Below are 21,597 nucleotides of genomic sequence, written 5' to 3'. Positions count from 1 at the left end.
TATGTCACACCAAACTGACTCAACAGTGCACGTTCATCTATATCAACTGGATGCACTTCTTTTGATTTTATGTTTTTCTTAATTAACAGCATAATTTTCTTAATTATGCTAGACAGTGTCTTATTTCATTTAACTTCTAATAATGACAAATTTTGTGTTGTTCCTTTTCAAACAATTAAACCCTTTAAAGCATTCTTGCGTGAAGGGTTGACCATTTGGTTGGAGGCTGCAAGTCCTGATCTGACACCAATAGGTGTCAGTGCAGCAACCAACAGTTTCTTAGGTGTGTGTATATGAATGGGTAAAAGAGTCATGGAATTAGTGAAGGACAAGACAGTTACCATTTCCTTCAAGAAATGTAGAATCAGCAAACTGGCATGAATGAATCATCTTTAGTGCCCTTGATGGCACCAAAGATGACTCACTCATTGAAGAAAGCGAAAGTTTATACTGTAACAAGAGATCGTAATGATGAGGGTAACGGCAACGAGGTTCTGGCATTTTACAATAAGTGAAAGCTTTTGATCTATTCTAAAGTTTGGTTTTAGTAAACTCGTGTTTCAAACATATGTAATAAAATATATATTATCCACCCCCCAAATGCCATGTAAAATGTGGGTGCACTTATCTGTAGAATCTTATCATCCAGAAAATATGGTGGTGTATTACTAGTCAATTATTGTGATCAATATTTCAAGTGCAAATTTAGGTAGCTAATTTTTAATGTCTGTTGTTCTGTTTTTACACAAATTTGTGTTCTCTGTAATAGTTGTTTAATTAATTCATGTTTAGCTGCTATGAAAATTGTTTCTCACATTGCAAATGTTATAAAACTGTAATTTGTGATAAATAAATATTATAATATTCTTTTTGCCTTTTATCTGAAAAAAAAATTACAAATATACACAGTTGGTATTCAAAATTGTCATTACAAAGTTATCATTGCAAGTCAATTCTGAAACTATATATTACTATTATTATTTTAGATCTCCAAATCAGTCAGTGAAGTTTACTCATGAACAAATACGCATTTTAAATCACAATATGGAAAAAGGCCAAATAGTGAAGATTATTGCTTTTGCAGGTTAGTGCATATTTTCAGAATGATATGCCTTATTATTAATATGCAAGGTAAAATAAAAATGTGTGTTTGAGAGTTTTTATAGCAAAAGTTATATGTGAGCTTTGTAAGTTGCATTTTAATACAGATGTTTTAATTCTAATTTATTTTCACTAAGTGGGGAAAGATTATTATATTGACATTTATGCTTCCAATTAATGACTTATTGTTACATAAAATATTTTTTAACAAAAATTTCCCTGTTAATGGAATTATTTCCAAGTACCAGCAGGCTACCCTTATTATCATTGAATACTCTGTAAGCCTGGACCTCATGGGTTGGGTAGCACAACTGGTATAATCACTATTCCCCCCACTGGTGGAAGAGACCTGAGTTCTATTCTTGTCAACGACATAAGGAATTTTTATGGGCTTTTTCACAGTGTGACTGATTAGTCAGCCTCAGGCTAGGTTTTCCTCCCAGAAACTAGTTTTTCATCCAGAAAACAGCAAATCAGCCACAGAACATATACAATTTACAAATATATTATATATGCCACAATATGACCTCGCTTCTTGATTAGACCGGGGTTCGAGCCCGTCACGTGGAAAGGTCAGGGAATGACCACCGCATATTCCCGGAGCAATATGGCCTTAGTTGCTAATGCTCCTAAAAATGACCTAATTTGCTGACTTGCCTAAACCCTACAACTTAAGTCTTATTTCAATGAAATAGTTTTCATGAAAAATTCAGCACATTGAATTATTTTCAAGGTCCATATGGCCAAATTGTAGTGGTTTACAGTGAAAGAAAAAATTTATTGAAAGTTATGGCTTGAAAAAACAAAATGGAAGTTTTACAAGATGTGGCAAAAAGAATTAACACACCCTTTATTTTCTTTTCCACCATTTTTTTTCAATGAGTATGCTTCTTTTATTTAATGTGTGTGTGTGTGTGTGTGTACCTCTGCACACAGATTAATTAAATGTGTTTATCCCAGTGGGTACACATAATTTTAATTAAAAGCAAAATTGGAATATTATTTGTGAAGAGCAACAAATTGTATATAGACATACCCTGTGCCATATTTATGAATATATGGTATTTTATAAATGTTTTTTCTTATGCCAACAACTCTGAAAAAAATATTTTACTTTTGTAGTGCATATTTTATTTCTTTTTTTATTTATTATTGCTTTTTAAGTCAATGTTTAAGTAAAATAAAGCAGAAATTAATACTTAAATATATTAGAAAGTGCAGCAGAATTTATTTTTACAAATAATGATTCTATTGAAATAATTTTTAGCAGTTATTCATTAAAACGAAATTTTGGCACAGAAAATGATGCTTGCTTCCTTCAAGAAGTTCATTTGAAAATTTACTATAGTTTAAAATTCTATGATGAAGAAATGTTTTTTTTTTTTTTTTTAAAGCTCTTTTCCAGCATTACTTTACTCTAAAACTACTCTGTTCATCCATTTAAAATTAATTACTATTAAGAAAGCAGTGAAATATCACCATATATTTATCTGTAATAGAAGAAACTACAAAAATAGAATAAATGGCATTGATTTAATTGTATCCCATATTGTGACTATTCCTTCACAATGATTTACCATGTAGTAGTAGTAGTAGTAGTAGTGGCATGTGATGCAAGAAAGCATGTGTATGAGCTTATGCAGCATCAGCCAAAAAAAAAAAAAAATAAAATAACACAACCATTCCCTTTAAATGTTTTTAGCATTAGCATTAGTAGAGGCATTTGAGGCAAGAAAGCAAGCTTACGCAGCATCAGCCAAAAAAAAAAAAAATAAATAAATAAAAAATAACCACTTCCACTTCACCCCTCTGTTTGTTCGAAATACCTGTCCAGCTGAGCCTTAAACTTATTTAGGCTATCAACTTCCACGACAAGGGATGGAAGTTTATTCCACCAACCAACCACCCGCTGGCTAAAGGCAAATTTCCTCACGTCTATCCTACATCTGTCTTTTCTCAATTTGAATTTATGTCCTCTCAGGTGATTATTCTGAGCAAGAGGAAGAATCCCATCAGCATTGAGCATGCTCAAACCATTCAAGGCTTTATACACCTCTATCAGATCACCTCGCCGGTGCCTAGTCTCCAGACACTGTAATTTGCAAAACTTAAGCCTTTCTTCGTAAGAGCACCCCTCTGTTCCATTCAGTAATCTTGTTGCCCTTCTCTGTACTTGTTCCAGCATCTCTACATCCTTCTTGAAATGAGGCCTCCAGACCTGTATACAGTACTCTAGGTGTGGTCTGACCATTGCCTTATACAAGGGAATAATCACCTCCTTATCCCTGCTAGAAAAATTCCTATATATCATCGACAATACACCATGAGCTACTCTTGCAGCCTGTCTGCACTGCTCAGAAAACTTCATATATGCCTGCACAACCACCCCCAGGTCCCTTTCATTCTCTACCACTGTCAGTGTAGTACCACAGAGTTGATAAGTTGCTCTGGGGTTGCTGTTTCCCATATGTAGTACTTTACATTTGTCAATGTTAAACTTCATTTGCCACCTCGAAGCCCATCTGCTCAACCTTTCCAGATCCTGTTGCAGTAGCATAGTGACAGTAGTGGCCTTGACAACCCTGCCAACCTTCGTATCGTCGGCAAACTTGGACATTAAGCTTGAGATACCATCATCAATATCATTTATAAATACAGAAAACAATAATGGATCCGATACTGAACCCTGAGGGACTCCACTAATAACATGAGTCCACGATGAGCAGTGTCCATTGATTACCACTCTGTCTTCTCCCCCTCAACCACCCCGTTTATCCACAGCAGCAATTTGCCTCCAATGCCACTCTGCTCCAGTTTGTGCAGAAGTCTTCCTTGTGCAACAGTATCAAAAGCCTTTCTAAGATCCAAGTATATAATATCAAAGTTATTCCCTGCATCCAGTTCTTTTGTGACTGCATCATAGTATCCAATCAAATTGGTCAGGCAAGACTTCCCCTTAACAAAACCATGCTGTGTCTGAGCTATGACTGAAGTCTTGTCTAGATGATCCTGCAGTGCTTCTTTAACCAGTGCCTCCATTAATTTTCCAGGAACAGAAGTTAAACTAAGAGGTCTATAATTATTTGTGTCCACCTTTGATCCTCCTTTGTGAATTGGGGTTACATTTGCACATCTCCAATCCATGGGTACTTCCCCTGAGTCCAAGGATGCTCTCATAATTATGGCTAAGGGTTTGCTTACTTCCTTTGCTGCTTCCTTTAATATAACTGGATAGATCCCATCCACCCCAGGTGCCTTTCTTGTATTTATCTTCAACAATTTCTCCTCCAGTTTACTCTCAGTTATTACAAGATTCTCTAGCTTACTTCCAGAGTTCAATACACCTCCGGCATTCCCCTCGCTGAATAACTCCTCATGTGTGAATGTCGATGCAAAATATTCATTCAGTTTGTTAGCTACCTGAGCAGGATCATCAACAGTTGATCCATCGATATCAAGTGGACCAATCTGATTCATCGCCTTCCTTCTACAGTTTACATAAGTAAAGAACTCTTTGCTGTTTTTTTTTGCATCCCTTGCCAAAGATTTCTCGTAATCTGCCTTCGCCTGCCTAACCTCCTTTGTAACTTGGTTACAGATCAACTTGTATCTATCATAGGCTTCTGTGTCACATGTTAATTTGTATGTATCCCATGCATTTTTCTTCTCTGCCATATGTCTCATTAGTTCATCTGACATCGACTTAGGCCTAAACCTTGAACAGTATTTCTTAGTTGGTATGTAAAGCCTAGTAGCTTCCAAGATAAGTTCTTTGAATGCTTCCCATTTTGAATTTGCTGTTGGTAACATCATCGGTTGGTCCCACTGTATAGAATTTAAATACTGTCTCAGTCCATCGTAGTCGCCTTTACGAAAGCAATAACCCTTCCCTTTACCCCTAATGGTAGTTACCTCTTTGAGTAAATCCCACTTCAGCACACTGTGATCACTGCCACCTAGTGGTTCATTTACCTGCAGATTCTTAATGCATGAAGAATCACTACTGATAATCAAATCAAATTATTACTCCCTCTAGATGCCTCTCGAACATGCTGATGTAGAAAACAATCATCCAATAAATCCACAAAAGCTTGCTAGTGTGTGAGTGACCAGCCCCCAAATTCCAGTCAATATCTGGGAAATTAAAATCCCCCATTATAAGACTCTCTGATTTACTGGCCCATTCTATTTCTCCATACAGTTTCTTATAGGCCTAATGACTCATCAGAGTCATTAGGCCTATAGCACACTCCTACTCTCAATTTTGATCTCCCAATGCTTATGTCACACCAAACTGACTCGACACTGCACTGTCCAGCAATGTCGACTGGCTTCACTTCCTTGGATTTTATGTATTTCTTAACTAATAGCATAACCCCTCCTACCTTCCTACCCTGTCTATTCTTTCTGTAGACATTGTACTCCCCAAATTCCAGTTCTGCATTCTTTATATCTGTGTGACACCACGTCTCTGAAATCCCCACAATATCTGCCTTTGATGTTTTGAGCAATACCTCAAATTCATCAAATTTATTTACTAAACTCCTAGCATTGGTGTACACGCAAGTATACATGCACCTGTTCTTTTTCTTAGCTATCCTAACACAACCTATGTGTTTATTTGTACCCCAATGATTCCCAGCAGTCTCTGAACTATCCTACATCTTATTTTCCAGGCTGCGGCTCATTCCAATAGAAGCAGTGCAAGAATCACTTTCACCTCTGCCAGTGGCTACTGTTAATCTATTAGTCCTTGTATCCCCCCCCCCAATCTAGCAGTTTTCCGACCCACCTAACACTGCCTCGATAGCATTAGCAAACATTCTTGCACCCTTTCTATTTAAGTGTATCCCATCCCTGTAGAAGCAGTCTCTCCTGTTAACAAGTACAGACGAGGCTGAAAAAAATTCTACCCCTTGAGCCTTGCACAAACCTTCCAGGGCTGAATTGATCGACAGGGCTTTCATCATATGCTCCCTCCTATCGTGTCTGGGCAGAATTGCAGACACTTTCAAATTCAACCCTAATTCACGGCTTTTTTTCAACAGTGACCTGTACTTGTTAAGTAATTCCGCCGGTCTCCTACTCTTAATATCATTAGTGTCCAGTTCCTCCTTAAATTAATTTAACCTATCAACTTCCACAATGACAGATGGAAGTTTGTTCCAGCAATTAACCACCTGCTAGCTATAGGCAAATTTCCGCACATCTATTCTACATCTGTCTTTTCTTAATTTGAATTTATGCCCACTTAGGTTCGTAATCTAAACAAGTGGAAGGATCCCATCAGAATTCAGCGTGCTCAACCCATTCAAGGCCTTATATACCTCAATCAGATCACCGTGCAGGTGCCTAGTCTCCAGCCATTGCAATTTGCAGAACTTAAGCCTCTCTTGATAAGAGGATCCCTTCATTCTCCTCACCAATCTTGTGCCCTTCTCTGTACATGCTCAAGTAAATCTACATCCTTCCTAAAATGAGGCCTCCAGACCTGTACGCAGTACTCAAGGCGTGGCCTGACCATTGCCTTATACAGAGGGATAATCACCTCCTTTTCCCTACTAGCAAAATTCCTATATATCATTGACAAAACTCCATGACCTGCCCTGGCAGCCTGTCTGCATTGCTCAGAAAACTTCATATCTGCCTTCACAATTACTCCCAAGTCTTTTTCATTTTCTACAACCTTAAGTGTAGTACCACACAGTTGGTACGTTTCTCTGGGGTTACTTCTACCCATATGCAGTACTTCGCATTTGTCAAGGTTAAACTTCAGTTGCCACTTCTTAGCCCATCTGCCCAAATTATCTAGATCCCGTTGCAATAGCACACTGCCATTACTGTCATTAACAACCCTGCCAACCTTTGTATCATCTGCAAACTTCGACATTAAGCCTGATTACCTTCATCAATATCATTGATAAATATACAAAACAACAGTGGACCCAACACCAAACCCTGTGGGACTTCACTAATAACATTAGTCCACGAAGAGCAGCACCCATTGATTACCACCCTCTGTCTTCTCTCACTTAACCATCCTTTTATCCATTGTAGCAACTTACCCTTAATACCATTCTGCTCCAATTTGTACAATAGTCTTTCATGCGCAACAGTGTCAGAAGCTTTCCTGAAATCCAAGTAGATGATATCAAAATTATTTTTTGCATCCAGTTCCTTTGTAACCACATCATAATATCCTATCAAATTTGTCAGACAAGACTTTCCTTAACAAACCCATGCTGTGTCTGAATTATTGCTGCAGTCTTGTCTAGATGATCCTGCAATGCATCTTTAACCAGTGACTCCATTATTTTACCCAGAACAGAAGTTAAACTAACTGGTCTGTAATTACTCGTATCACCCTTCGATCCCCCTTTGTGAATTGGGGATACATTTGCACATCTCCAGTCTGTGGGAAACTCCCCTGAGTCCAAGGATGCTCTCATAATTAGGGCTCAGGGTTTGCTTAGTTGCTTTGCCGCCTCCTTTAATATAACTGGATAGATCCCATCCACTCCAGGTGCTTTTCTTATGTTTAACTTCAACAATTTCTCCTCCACTTTGCTCTCAGTTATTACAAAATCATGTATTGCACTACCTCGAATAAGTAATGCTTCACCAATAGAGAAGACGATTGTTACTTATTCTTGGTGTATACCACCACGCAGCCGGCTCCATTTTAAGGTTTGTTGGCCTATCATCAGTTGATATCACCAACATGTCACCTGAGACAAAGAGAGGATAGACTGTTAAAGATGAGTCATTGATTAACCTAACTGTTCTATTTTGAATGAAATCTAGAAGGCCGAGAGAGGTTTTAAATCAATTTGTTCCCCAAATGTGGGAACAATATTCCATGGTAGGGCAGATTTGCAATTTGTACAGAGTGAACAGTTGTTTGGAAGAAAAGTAATGCTAAGAGAAAAAGAGAAAACCCAGTTTTTAGATGCAGAGGAAGAAATATTTTTAATGTGCTTATGCCAAAAGAGATTAAAAGATTGGGTAATCCCCAATAGTAGCGGGTTCGAATCCCGCCTCGGGCTTGGATCAGAGTAAAATGCAAAAACTTTGGTAGGTGCATTATGGCCAACAGGTAACAAAAAAAAACCCCAATAGAGATATATGATCTTGTCCGAAATCAGTGTTCGAAGATAAGCATGGGAGCAGAAGAATCTTTTTTGCACGATATAAGACAGGACTGAGTTTTAGAAGGATTGAAATCAACTAAATTATCTTTGCCCTGCTGGAGAATTATGTGGAGAACAGCATTTTAGGAATTGGTACTGGATATTCAAGAAGTTGAAGCCATTTGTGCAGGGCAAGATTTTTCAAACTGAAAGGTGGAATGCAACGTGCAATCATAAGCAATTCTATGGATAGGATTTCTGGTCAAATGAAGAAGGTCATTAATATAAAAGAGGAAAAGAGTGGGAGAAAGAACTGAATATTGGGGAAGACCAGCATTAGTGGAAAAGGTAGAAGACTGAGAGCCATCTACCATCACCTGCATTAGTGGTGAGAGAGAAAACTGGATACCAAATTACAAAAAACGTTTGGCAAACTGCAAGATGGAAGCTTATTTTGAAGACCTTTATGCCAAGCCTTTGAAATGTCTAGAGCCACTGCTTGAGTTTATCCAAAATTTTTCATTGAATTAGTCCATAGATGGGTAATAAAAGCCAGAATATCATAAATTGATCGACACTGATGGAATCCATACTGGTGATTGTTGGTCAGATGGAAAGTTTCTAGATAGTTTCAGTTGGTGGTTATTTGATTTTTCAATTACTTTAGAAAGAGTAGAGATAAGTGCAGTGGGACAATAATTAGATGGGAGGCTCTACATCCTTCCTAAAATGAGGCTTCCAGACCTTTATGCAGTACACAAGGTGTGGCATTATACAAAGGGATAATCACTCCTTATCCCTGCTAGTAAATTTCCTGTAAATCATTAACAAAACCCCATGAGGCTATCCTGGTAGTCTGTTTGCACTGCTCAGTGAACTTTATATCTGACTGCACAATTATCCCCAGTTCTTTTTCATTCTCCTTTACCCTGAGTGCAGTACCACAGGGTTAATACGTTACTCTGGGGTTACTGCTACCAATGCACAGTACTTTGCATTTGTCAATGTTAAACTTCAGTTGCCACTTCTCAGCCCATCTGCCTAACTTTTCTAGATCCTATTACAGTAGCATACTATCATTAACGTCATTAACAACCCTGCCAACCTTTGTATCATCTTGCAAACTTGGACTTTAAGCCTAATATACCTTCATCAATATCACTGATTAATATAGAAAACAAGGGTATGTCCAAAACCAAATCCTGTGAGAATTCACTAATAACATTAGTCCACAAAGAACAATGTTCGATCATTACCACTCGCTCTTTTCCCACTCAACCATCCCTTTATCCATAGCAGCAACTTGCCCTTAATGCCACACTGCTCCAATTTATACAGCAGTCTTTTATGTGCAATAGTATCAAAAGCTTTCCTGAAATCCAAGTATATGTATCAGAATTATTTTTTGCATCCAGTTTTGTGACCACATCATAATATCCAATCAGATTGGTCTGACATGGTTTCCTTTTAACAAACCCATGCTGTGTCCGAAGTATAACTGCAGTCTTGTTCAGATTATTTTTCATTACTTCTTTAACCAGTGACTCCATTATTTTTCCCTGGAACAGAAGTTAAATTAACAAGTCTGTAATTACTCGTATCACCCTTTGATGCATCCTTTGTGAACTGTGCATACATTTGCACATCTCCAGTCCATGGAAACCTTCCCAGAATCCACGCACACTCTCATAATTATGGCTAAAGATTTGCTTACTTCCTTCTCTGCCTCTCTTAATATAATTGGATAGATTCCATCCATCCCAGTTGCCTTTCTTATGTTTGACTGCAACAATTTCTCTTCCACTTTCCTCTCTGTTATTACAAAATCATATAGCTTGCAAAGGTTAAATTGGGTTCCTTGGTGGAATTGACATTTAACAGAATCAAGAAATAATATGAAAACTGCCAGATGGGACATGCAATGAGCCAAAAGAAATACCGAAGACAAGAGGAGATTACTTGTCTTATTGAGTTGCATGAGGTAGCTTGGAGATCTTACTTTAATGAAATATATCACGAGAAGAAACAGACATGGGATCGTTTGGTTCAGACAACCATGCAAAAAGAGCCATGGGGGATGGCCTATAAAACTGTTATGGAAAAACTTTACCCTCCTGAAGTTTTTTTTTCAATCACAACTACTGAAAACAGACTCTTACATCGAATGATTCCATGGGTGCAATTTTGGAGGGAATTATCATCCTTATGTGGAATCCACAGAGCAGACATTGATGAGGTTTACACACCTTATTTATGCTGGCTCTTCCCACGAGGACTGTTTTACTCAATTTGAGATTTCTGAGGCCATCTATACTTTGCATGACGGTAAATGTCCCAGATTCGACCTGTTAGAAGTGGCCATGTTAAAAAGAGTCTGGTCAGTGTATCCCCAACTAATCATCACCTTGTTGAATAGGTGTCTTGTATATGTTTGCTTCCTGAAACCGTCCTTGAGAAACTTACTGTTATTAGATTCAAAAATTACTATTTGCGTAAAAATTTACATTACAGATAGATATGCAATTTGGTTTTACCAAAAATTAATTGAACAACTGACACTATTAGGTATGCCTTAGATGTTGTCGCTGCCTCTAATTCTAAGTATGTCCTCGGCCTTTTTGTGGACTTCAAAGGGCCTTAGATACCTTATGGTGGCAAAGTGGCCTGGTGAGGTTCTGGGAGGTCAGGGGTCTCTGCATGACTCTACAGATTAATTATGGACTACTTTCTGGACCACAGTCTTGTGGTTTCTGCTGGTTCCTGTCAAATTACTAGGAATGTTACTAGACGCTGCCCTCAGTAATCCATCCTTGGACCTTTGTGTTGGAACGTGATCCTTAATGGATGGCTTTCTATTGAACACCTGGTGGTGTTCAAAAGTTGCTAAGTGCCGGCATTCAACAGAAGCATACACACACTCTCTCACATCTAAGGGTGATACGAGTAATTCCAGACCAGTTAGTTTAACTTCTGTTCTGGGGAAATAATGTAGTCACTGGTTAAAGATGCATTGCAGGATCATCTAGACAAGACTGCAGTAATAATTCACGCACAGCATGTATTTGTTAAGGGAAAGTTTCGTCTGACAAATTTGATTGGATACTATGATGTGGTTACAAAGGAACTGGATACAAAAAATCATTTTGATATCATATACTTGGATTTCAGGAAAGCTTTTGACACTGTTGTGCATGGAAGACTACTCTACAAATTGGAGCAGTATGGTATTAAGGGTAAGTTGCTACAGTGGATAAAAGGGTGGTTGAGTGGGAGAAAACAGAGACTGGTAATCGGTGAACGCTGCTCTTCATGGACTAATGTTATTAGTGGAGTACCCCAGGGTTTGGTGTTGGGCCCTCTGTTGTTTTTTATATTTATCAATGATATTGATGACAGTATATCAGGCTTAATGTTGAAGATTGCAGTTGATACAAAGGTTGGCAGGGTTGTTAATGACAGTAATCGCAGAGGTCTACTGCAACAGATCTAGATAATTTGGGCAGATGGGCGAAGAAGTGGCAACTGAAGTTTAAAATTAACAAATGCAAAGTACTGCATATGCGTAGAAGTAATGCCAGAGAAACATACCAACTGTGTGGTAGTAGAAAATGAAAAAGATCTGGGAGTAATTATGCAGTCAGATATGAAGTTTTCTGAGCAATGTAGACAGGCTGCCAGAGCAGGTTATGGGTATTGTCGATGATATACATGAATTTTGCTAGTAGGGAAAAGGAGGTGATTATCCCTTTGCATAAGGCAATGGTCAGGCCATGCCTTGAGTACTGCCTACAAATCTGGAGGCCTCATTTTAGGAAGAATGTTGAGGTGAGTTGCTTGAGTGTGTACAGAGAAGGACAACAAGATTGGTGAATGGAACAAAGGGGTGCTCTTACGAAGAAAGGCTTAAGTTCTGCAAATTGCAGTGATTGGAGACTAGGCACCTGCAAGGTGATCTGGTTGAGGTGTATAAGGCCTTGAATAGGTTGAGCATGCTGAATTCTGATGGGATTCTTCCACTTGCTCAGATTACGTACCTTGAGAGGGCATAAATTCAAATTGAGGAATGACAGTTATAGAATAGTTGTGCGGAAATGGCTTTAGCCGGCGGGTGGTTAATTGCTGGAACAAACTTCCATCTGTCATTGTGGAAGTTGATAGCTTAAATAAGTTCAAAGATGAACTGGACAAACTTTCAGAGGGAATGGATGTGTGAAATTGTTTTATTATTTTTTTTGACTGATACTACATAAACTCATACACTTGCTTTCTTGCATCACATGCATCTATTACTACTACTGCCGGATTTGGCACCTGTCTTACAGACGAAGCTGCGGTACGTGAGAGTGTGTTTTGATTTTCAGGCAATCTCTAGGGTTTCCCCTGGACACTGCCCAAAAAACAAAAATGCTTTGTCCTTTCTGTACACATTGTACTCCCCATATTCATATTCTGCATTCGTTATATCTTTTTGACACCACGTCTCTAACATCCCAACTATGCCCGCATTTGATGTCTTGACCAGCAGTTCAGATTCATCAAATTTATTTATTATACTCCTAGCATTGGTGTATTTGCATGTAGACATGCACCTGTTTTTTTTTGTAATTCTCAGTTACTCTAACACAGCCCATGTATTTACTTGTTTCGTGATTATTCTTAGCAGTCCTTGGAATTCCCAACACCTTCACTCCAGGTTGCTGCTCGTTCCAATAAAAGCAATGCAAGAATCACTTTTGCCTCTGGCTATTGTCAATTTATTAGTGTGTGTGTGTGTGTGTGTGTGTGTGTCCCAAGTTGGCAGTTTTCTGACCCAAATTAACACTGCCTCGATAGCATCAGCAAATATTCTCGCACCCTTTCTATTTAAGTGGATCCCATCCTGTAGAAGTAGTCTCTCCTCTTAAAAATTCTTGAAAAGTTACAAAGATGGTAACACGCTTGCTGCAAATGGTAACTGGGACTTCTTGTAATGAGAACCTGTGAATATCTGGGTTACTGAGATTGGTTAACTACCTTAGAGGGATGCTGGTTAAATTTTCATGATATTCAGTAATGCTAGAAGCAGGGGACAAATTTCAATTAAAAGGGAAGAATTATGCATTGAATTCTAAGAAGTTTTCCTTTTATCAGTAGTTATTAATCGTTGCAATAAGTTGTATCCATGTGTAGTTTTTTTTACCCATGGTTTGGAGAAATTCAAAGGCCTGCTGGATTGATTGAAACCTACAAGGAGATGGAAACATTAAGTTGTCATGGTTTATCTTCAATAAATTCAAGGGAAGAATCCTGTTATACTAAAAAAGCCGACTGCGAGCATCGTGTATTGGGAATATTAATAAGATCACCATTAGACTCCAGAATGATCCCCCCCTCCCCCCCATTGACTGGAGGAGTCCCAGTCTCCTGAATCTGCAAAAGTGGTGCAAAAGATGTGATGGGTATCTATGAGTAAAGTTCCCGGCCTGGTACAGCAAAAGAACACAAAATTGAAGAAGCTCAAAAATGGTTTTATTTTTATTCAAATATTCACCACCTGATTAAATGCATTTATTACACCCTTCTAAAAGTTTTTGAAAAGACTCAGTGAAGGCATCTAAAGAGAGGATGTTCAGGTTGGTAGTTATGTTTTTCTTTATGCCTCAACATCCTGAAACCTCTTCCCTGTGAGATTAGTTTTTAGAATGAGTGGGGATGTTGTCAGACAACTAGCTGTCTTTCTCTTGATATTTTGGCTTCACCCAGGAAATTCAATTCAGTAATCTTTTACGTAGAACACAGCATTCACTCTCTCCCCTTCAGGAATAAATTCCTTGGGAATTACCTTTTTGTTAGAAAATATGATGCACATAGTCTTGATCCTGGACTTCTGTGAACAGAACGTTTTGGACCCCTGGGATGATTTTGGGTCTACCGCATGCTGTCTTTCGGTTGTACTGAAATACCCAACACTCATCTCTAATGGCAATACAATTGAGGAAATTTGGATTGTCTTCGCATGATGACACTCTTCGTTGTTTCCACTCATCCATAAGGTTCTGCAGCACAAATTTTGCACAGACCTTCCTTTTCTCTAAATTTTCATGCAGTATTTGACAAATCATCTCCTTATTCATATCCAACTCATCTGCTATCATTCTCAGAGCCAAAAGATGATCTCTTGCCATAATTGCCAAACTTTTGCAACTCTGTCCTCTTTTCAAGAGAGTGAAGGATGCTCACATCCATCTCTGAACAAGGGAAGGCCAACTTAATTTGCGATCTACTTTTTTTCTTGAAAATGTGCCGCGATCCACCATTTCAAGAATTTCATTGTACATGGTTAAAAAAGTTAATCAACACATTGAAAAATGTTGTTTATAAATTTTTAGATTAAATACAATTCAGAATTCTTATTTTGAATTTATACATATTTAAATTTTTAATTTATGTGAAGTTTGTGGCTTCATATCATCTGCCAAGCTTTCAAAATCTGGGATATATTGTGATAAGGCCAACCGTAAAGAATCTTCTGTATGGAAGTCCATAAGAGTAGAGAAGTTCTTCGTCTTTGTTTGTTTCAAATACGAAAAGGCAGATAAACATAGATATGTGGAACTAAAACAGGAATTAAAAGTTCACTGCAGTTTTTTACATTTGGGTACTTTTCTCGGCAAACATATTTCCAAAAGTCTTTTTCTGATGATCTGGCTTTTAGGAAGATATCATTTCACAATGTAATAATTTTATTTTTTCAAGTAATATTTTCTCCATGTGAAAAATCTCAGAATTTTTCTGCAATTTGTTTCGTATCTAAGTCGACATTAAATGGATAAGAAATATATTGAACAATGTCTTCAATTGTTTTAAAATCACTGAATATGGTTTCAAAATCATCCATAACTTTCTGAATTTCAGAAACATATTTCTCACTATTCAATTCAAAAACTGGATATTTTTGCAAATGATCTTGCATATTTGCAAAATGATCAAATTTTTTTTCTTTGAGATCTTTAGCCATTGCCAAAAATCGATATTTATATGCAGAAATATTACTAATCATGTCAACCACATTTTTTATTTTTTCCTTTTAATTCCAAATTCAGATCACTTAATTTACTGGTAAAATCTGCCAAAAGCCAGATCACACAACCACTCCATATCTTGTAGCTGCTGATAATCATCTCCCCTTTGATCAACACATTTTTTAATTTCATTCAGCAAATTTCGAAATCTCTGTAGAAACTTGATCCGATTCAGCCACCTCACATCTTTGTGTAATATCAGATCTGGTTCATTGTCATCGAGTTGCATTTTGAAGTCTCCTTTGAAGAGATTGTCCTCTGATGGAATTCACGATTTTGAAAGCTATGTCCTAAACACTTTTAATATTTAATCTTTTGCTGGCTAATACTTGTTGGTGAATGATACGGTGGTAACTCAAAAAATCTATGAATTCATCATCCTTTTGGCACAATGCAATGAATCCGTTAAGATGTCCCGTCATTGCTTTAGCTCCATCTGTTATTGATACGAGCTTAAATAGTGGTAATTTAATTTTTTCAGTAAAATTTTTGAATGTGTTAAATATATCAAGACTCCTAGTTCTTTCTTTTAATAAAACCATAACCAGCAGTTCTTCTCTAGTGGCAGAATCATCAAAAACTATATGAATAAAAACAAGCAATTGAGCTGTATCACTGATGTCTGTAGATTCATCCAGTTTTATAGAAAAGGACACATAATTAGCAATATGAGCACGCAGTTGTTCGCTCACATTTTTACTCATTTTTCAATGCGTTGCATCACAGTATTTCGAGATTATTGCAGATCTTGAAGAACACTTTTAATTTCAATTTTGTTATTAAAATTTTCAAAAAGAGAATCTGTTATTTCTAGAAATGCGTCTTTGATGAATTTGAACATCAGAAAATGGTTTGCATTTTTTTGCAAGAAGATGACTCACTTTAAATGATGCTACAGTTACTGCTTTAAATTGTAAATTAGGTGTCATGATGAAATTTTGTTGTTCGAATAACCTGGATTTAAGTTCTTTTAATTTATTTTTTCTAAGGTCACTACTAGGTGGAAAATCCAATTGCTATTTACCACGGAGTGCATCGGAGTGCCTTTCTAAATTTCCTTTTTTGGGTCTAGCCACGGAAGCATTGCAAATCAAACAACAACATTTTTATTTTATCATTGCAAAAAAGTATTCTAGTTCCCACTCTTGATGAAAATGATACATTTTACTCGTTTTTGTAGTATTCATTTTAAATAAAAGGCTATTAAATTAACATACAAGTACTGTCCAGTTATTAATATTAAGTAAGCTAAATAAGAATTCGACACATACTATGCTCTCCACATGTAACTGCATGAATTTTCAGTCGACAAGCCTAGCAGCTGTGCAGTGACAAGAATAGTCATGTGGTTCAACGGATTTGTATTAACCGTATGTAGTTGGGTGCATAATAATAATAACATTTAGATTTTGAATAATCTATTTTTTATGTATACAGTAGACTCTCGATTTGCCGGGATAGATGGTAAAAAAAAATCCCGGATAATTGATTTCCCGATTAATCCAAAAATACAGTAAGTCCCCGACATACGTAAGAGATATGTTCCAGGACTTCTTACGTAACTCGAGTTTTACTTAACTAGCTCGGGAAAATGACTAATAAAATATTGCTGCTATAACCCTGATATACGAAAATTACAAAAACCACATAATATCCTCAGAAGAATGAAGAAAAATAGTTATATATTTTTAATTAGTTCAATTAAAAACTTTATCTGGGGACAGCGGGGAAGTAGCTGGAATGGCACATAAGAAAAGAAAACATAAGGGAAAAAAAATGCATGTTATTGTACTGTAAAAACTGATTTGTATTTTATAGCCTTGGTTATTATAGTTGACTTCATTGGCGCCGATCCCTTCACCGCTTCTCGTATTCTGTCTTTCTTCTTTATCGTGTTCACCGTTGACACTGACAAAAAGGCCATTTTCATACATCCTTATTATTTTAATTTTCTGTTCTTTTCTTGATACTAGTACCGTTGTCACTTATTCTCTTAGTTGGCACCACGATGACAGTCAAAATTTAATTTTCTGAAAAGAACTTCACAGGGTTAAGGCAAAAACTCACTATTAACACCCCGCTTGAGCTCACATTTTACTAAAGCACATTTCTGTAGGTCACTGCCATAAAGCAATAAAAACAATTAGCATTTTCTGGATTATTGGGCTTTTCTGTTAGTGCAATTCATTCTAAACGGGTAGTAAACTCAATCTTATTGCATTTGCGATATTACTGATAGCTGGAATTCTGTGGGTTTTTATGTTATTATGGTGAAATGTACGTACCCCTCACTGAAATCTTCAGTCATATAAAAAAATATAAATAACGTAATGTAAGTCTGTAGCTACATGTCAGGGACTTACTATATCGAAAAATGTTCAGCAACCTATGTAAAAAGTATGGCGATAGATAAAAAATCAAAAACTTACCAGGTACTACTCGCGTGTCCAGTACACGAGTAGTGCGTATTGGACATGCATTTTTTTACAATGTCACGTATAGTTAGGTCACCAACATTATAATGGTTCTTTAGAGATTTAATGGATGCACCGTTTTCAAACATTTGAATAATTTCAAGTTTTTGTTTAATTGAAAGTACAACTCTTGCATTTGCCCATCATTTTTGCGATTTCTAAACCAAAAAAAAAAAAAAATAGTTACTATAAAAAAAAAATTGCAACATTCCTGATGTAAATAACGATACAAAATTTGTCTTTTTGCAGTGCGACGGAACACAACAATCGACGCGATGCACTAAAACAAACTAATCATTTGGTCTCTCTCTCTTTTTTTTTTTTTTTTTTTTTGAGCTGTGGGTGTGAAGACTATGGGGGTTGCAAGACTTATAATGGCACTTCTTGTCGCTTATTTACGACTTGCAAAACATTTGTTTATACCTATTCTAGTTATTACTTGAATTTTATGATTTCTGGTTGATTTTTTTTTTTTTTTTTCTTTCATTTGGAGTCTTGAAGTGTCCCAGTTAATCCGATCCTGACAGATTGACAGTCTGCTGTATTTAAAATTTGTCTTGATCAACCAAAATTAAAGCCGCGATCAATGGGTAGGTCGCAATCGAATTGTTGGCCACCCCTGACTTATACTATTAGAGTACACTGGTATGACTTAATGTTTAATCACCATAAACAATGTTTAACATCTCATACATTTCGATTGCAGATCTTCCCAGTTTAAAGCAAAAGTTAATATTCATTTATGGCCCCATTTCTGAATTGTGACATGTAACGTTAATGCCACTAACGAAACTGGTTGTTACTTGCAACCTGTCAGCCTACTGGACAATCTCTGTACCATCATCTGTTGGAGGAAGTTTGAACTGCAACATACCACTTCCATTTATTTTCAAACTCATCAAACATTACTCACAACAGCCAGTCCACAAACTTTATTGCCACACCTCATATAGACTGGTGGGTATGACTGTAGTTTGTGGTTAACAGATCACAGGCATGAGTGTAAAAAAAGAAGTCTTGCCTGACCATTCTGGTTAATTACTCTGATGGAGTCATAAACCTGTTGAATGCAAGAAATAACATCAACACGATCTTGATTTCAGTAAAGCTTTTGATAAATGTAATAACCTCATGAAAGGTTATTATATTTATCTTGACTTCATTAAATCTTTTGATGTGGTTCCTTGTGAAGGTCTGTTATGTTTATCTTTACTTCAGTAAATCTCCTGACATGATTCCTCATGAAAGGCTATTATATAAACTACAGCAGATTGTGATCACTGGTACAATACTTCATTGGATCAATGGCTGTTTTTAGCCGGCTTTTGCCTCTTTTGAGAACCCTTTGGTTTGAATTAGAAAGTCCACCATAATGGTGCATTGCTTAAGACACTAAATTTTGTTTAATACAGAAGCAATCATATCTTTTGTTAGTAGGCTCAGAATGCCCACATAAATTGAGCTGTTTGATTTCAGAGTGCCTATCTTTTTCTCTAATGATTACATTTTAAAAACAGGTACTGGAAAGACTTCTACCATTATGGAATATGCAAGATTGAGACCAGCAATGAGATTCTTGAATGTGATGTTTAACAAGTAAGTATGAGTTTTGTTTCATGTAATGACAAGAAAATCTGTCCAGTTTAATGCAGAACAGCATTATTTTTAGTTAATTAAAACTATTTTGTAATTTTGTGTACAAAAATTGGAGTACAATCAGTCCTCGTATAACACGTGTTTACACTACATAAATTCGATCATACACGATTTATAAATAAGGGAACGATATCGTTTATAACACAAACCGAATGCGGAATCACCCCAACTGAACGCAACACGATAGGAATGAAGAGAAGATTCAGAAAATGTATTTATGTTTTTATATCAGTGAAGGGAAGACACATTTCACCATAATAACGTAAAAACCCACACAATTCCAGCTATTGGTATTATTGCAAATGCAATTAAATCGAGTTTACTACCAGTTTATAACAGATTCCATTAGCAGAAATGCAACTGGAAATTGTTTTTATTGTTTTATGGCAGTAACCCTCAGAAATGTGCTTTAGTAAAATGTGAGCTAGTGAGGTGTTAATAGAGTTGTCTCTGCCTTTACGGTGTTGTTTATTCAGTTGCTATACGTGCACAGCTTTGTTTATGTGTATCAAGCGGGCCTCCTCATTTAGTAATTGTGCTTTCCCTAAAAATGAGTAAAATACTTAAATGGTGTGAAAAGGAAGCATCCTGGTGAAGATACTACAGATTCAGAGAGAAAAAGAAAAGCAATATCGGTAAACAGAGGCAGACTGGGTCAAAAATTCTTACCCGGGAAAATTTGTAGTGGCCTCATACTAGCGTTTATGGCCAAAATCACACTGGCCTCTGGCCCACCGGAGTTTCCCCCGGTAAGGCTTATGGCCAGTCCTCCACTGTCGATACAGAAAAAAAATATGAAATTCTGAAACGCTTTGAGCGAAATGAAAGACCATGTGATATTGCACGTGCTACATGCCTAAATGAGGTAATGCTGAGAATTAGAAAGAATGCAGAGAAAATAAAAACAAATTTCATAGCAGTTACAACTCAAAGTGTAATTAAAGTCGATTAGATCAAGGCACAAACCAGTTAAACCAGTTTAGAAGTTAAACCAGTTAGTTTAACTTCTGTTCCGGGTAAAATAATGGAGTTGCTGGTTAAAGATGCATTGCAGGATCATATAGACAAGACTGCAGCAATAATTCAGACACAGCATGGGTTTGTTAAGGGAAAGTCTTGTCTGACAAATTTGATAGGATATCATGATGTGGTAACAAAGGAACTGGATGCAAAAAATAATTTTGATATCATATATTTGGATTTCAGGAAAGCTTTTGACACTGTTGCGCATGGAAGACTATTGTACAAATTGGAGCAGAATGGTATTAAGGGTAAGTTGCTACAATGGATAAAAGGATGGTTAAGTGGGAGAAGACAGAGGGTGGTAATCAATGGGTGCTGCTCTTCTTGGACTAATGTTATTAGTGGAGTCCCACAGGGTTCGGTGTTGGCTCCACTGTTGTTTTGTATATTTATCAATGATATTGATAAAGGTATATCAGGCTTAGTGTCGAAGTTTGCAGATGATACAAAGGTTGGCAGGGTTGTTAATGACAGTAATGGCAGTGTGCTACTGCAACAGGATCTAGATAATTTGGGCAGATGGGCTAAGAAGTGGCAACTGAAGTTTAACCTTGACAAATGCAAAGTACTGCATATGGGTAGAAGTAACCCCAGAGAAACGTACCACTGTGTGGTACTACACTTAAGGTGGTAGAAAATGAAAAAGACCTGGGAGTAATTGTGCAGTCAGACATGAAGTTTTCTGAGCAATGCAGACAGGCTGCCAGGGCAGGTCATGGGGTTTTGTCAATGATATATAGGAATTTTGCTAGCAGGGAAAAGGAGGTGATTATCCCTCTGTATAAGGCAATGGTCAGGCCACGCCTTGAGTACTGCGTACAGGTCTGGAGGCCTCATTTTAGGAAGGATGTAGATTTACTTGAGCGTGTACAGAGAAGGGCAACAAGATTGGTAAGGGGAATGAAGGGATCCTCTTATCAAGAGAGGCTTAAGTTCTGCAAATTGCAGTGGCTGGAGACTAGGCACCTGCACGGTGATCTGATTGAGGTGTATAAGGCCTTGAATGGGTTCAGCACGCTGAATTCTGATGGGATCCTTCCACTTGTTCAGATTACGAACCTAAGGGGACATAAATTCAAATTAAGAAAGGCCAGATGTAGAATAGATGTGCGGAAATTTGCCTTTAGCCAGCGGGTGGTTAATTGCTGGAAC

The 21,597-nt window shown here is 37.1% G+C and overlaps 1 protein-coding gene across 1 annotated transcript in view; it reads left to right on the top strand.

Annotated features, from left to right (window-relative positions):
- The window catches only part of LOC150086824 (F-box DNA helicase 1-like), a 501,907-nt gene that overhangs the window by 176,782 nt on the left and 303,528 nt on the right, over positions 1–21,597 (top strand). Inside the window, exons 7-8 of the mRNA XM_090371598.1 lie at positions 987–1,084; positions 19,284–19,362. Coding sequence (XP_090227724.1) covers positions 987–1,084; positions 19,284–19,362 — 177 coding nt within the window. The remainder of the gene's footprint in view (positions 1–986; positions 1,085–19,283; positions 19,363–21,597) is intronic.

Source organism: Mastigoproctus giganteus, chromosome 4 (genome assembly GCF_048544385.1).
Source record: "Mastigoproctus giganteus isolate SK-2022 chromosome 4, ASM4854438v1, whole genome shotgun sequence".
In the NCBI taxonomy this organism is placed as follows: Eukaryota; Metazoa; Arthropoda; class Arachnida; order Uropygi; family Thelyphonidae; genus Mastigoproctus; species Mastigoproctus giganteus.
Note: the sequence above shows the minus strand (reverse complement) of the source record. Positions and strands in the feature narration are given on the sequence as shown.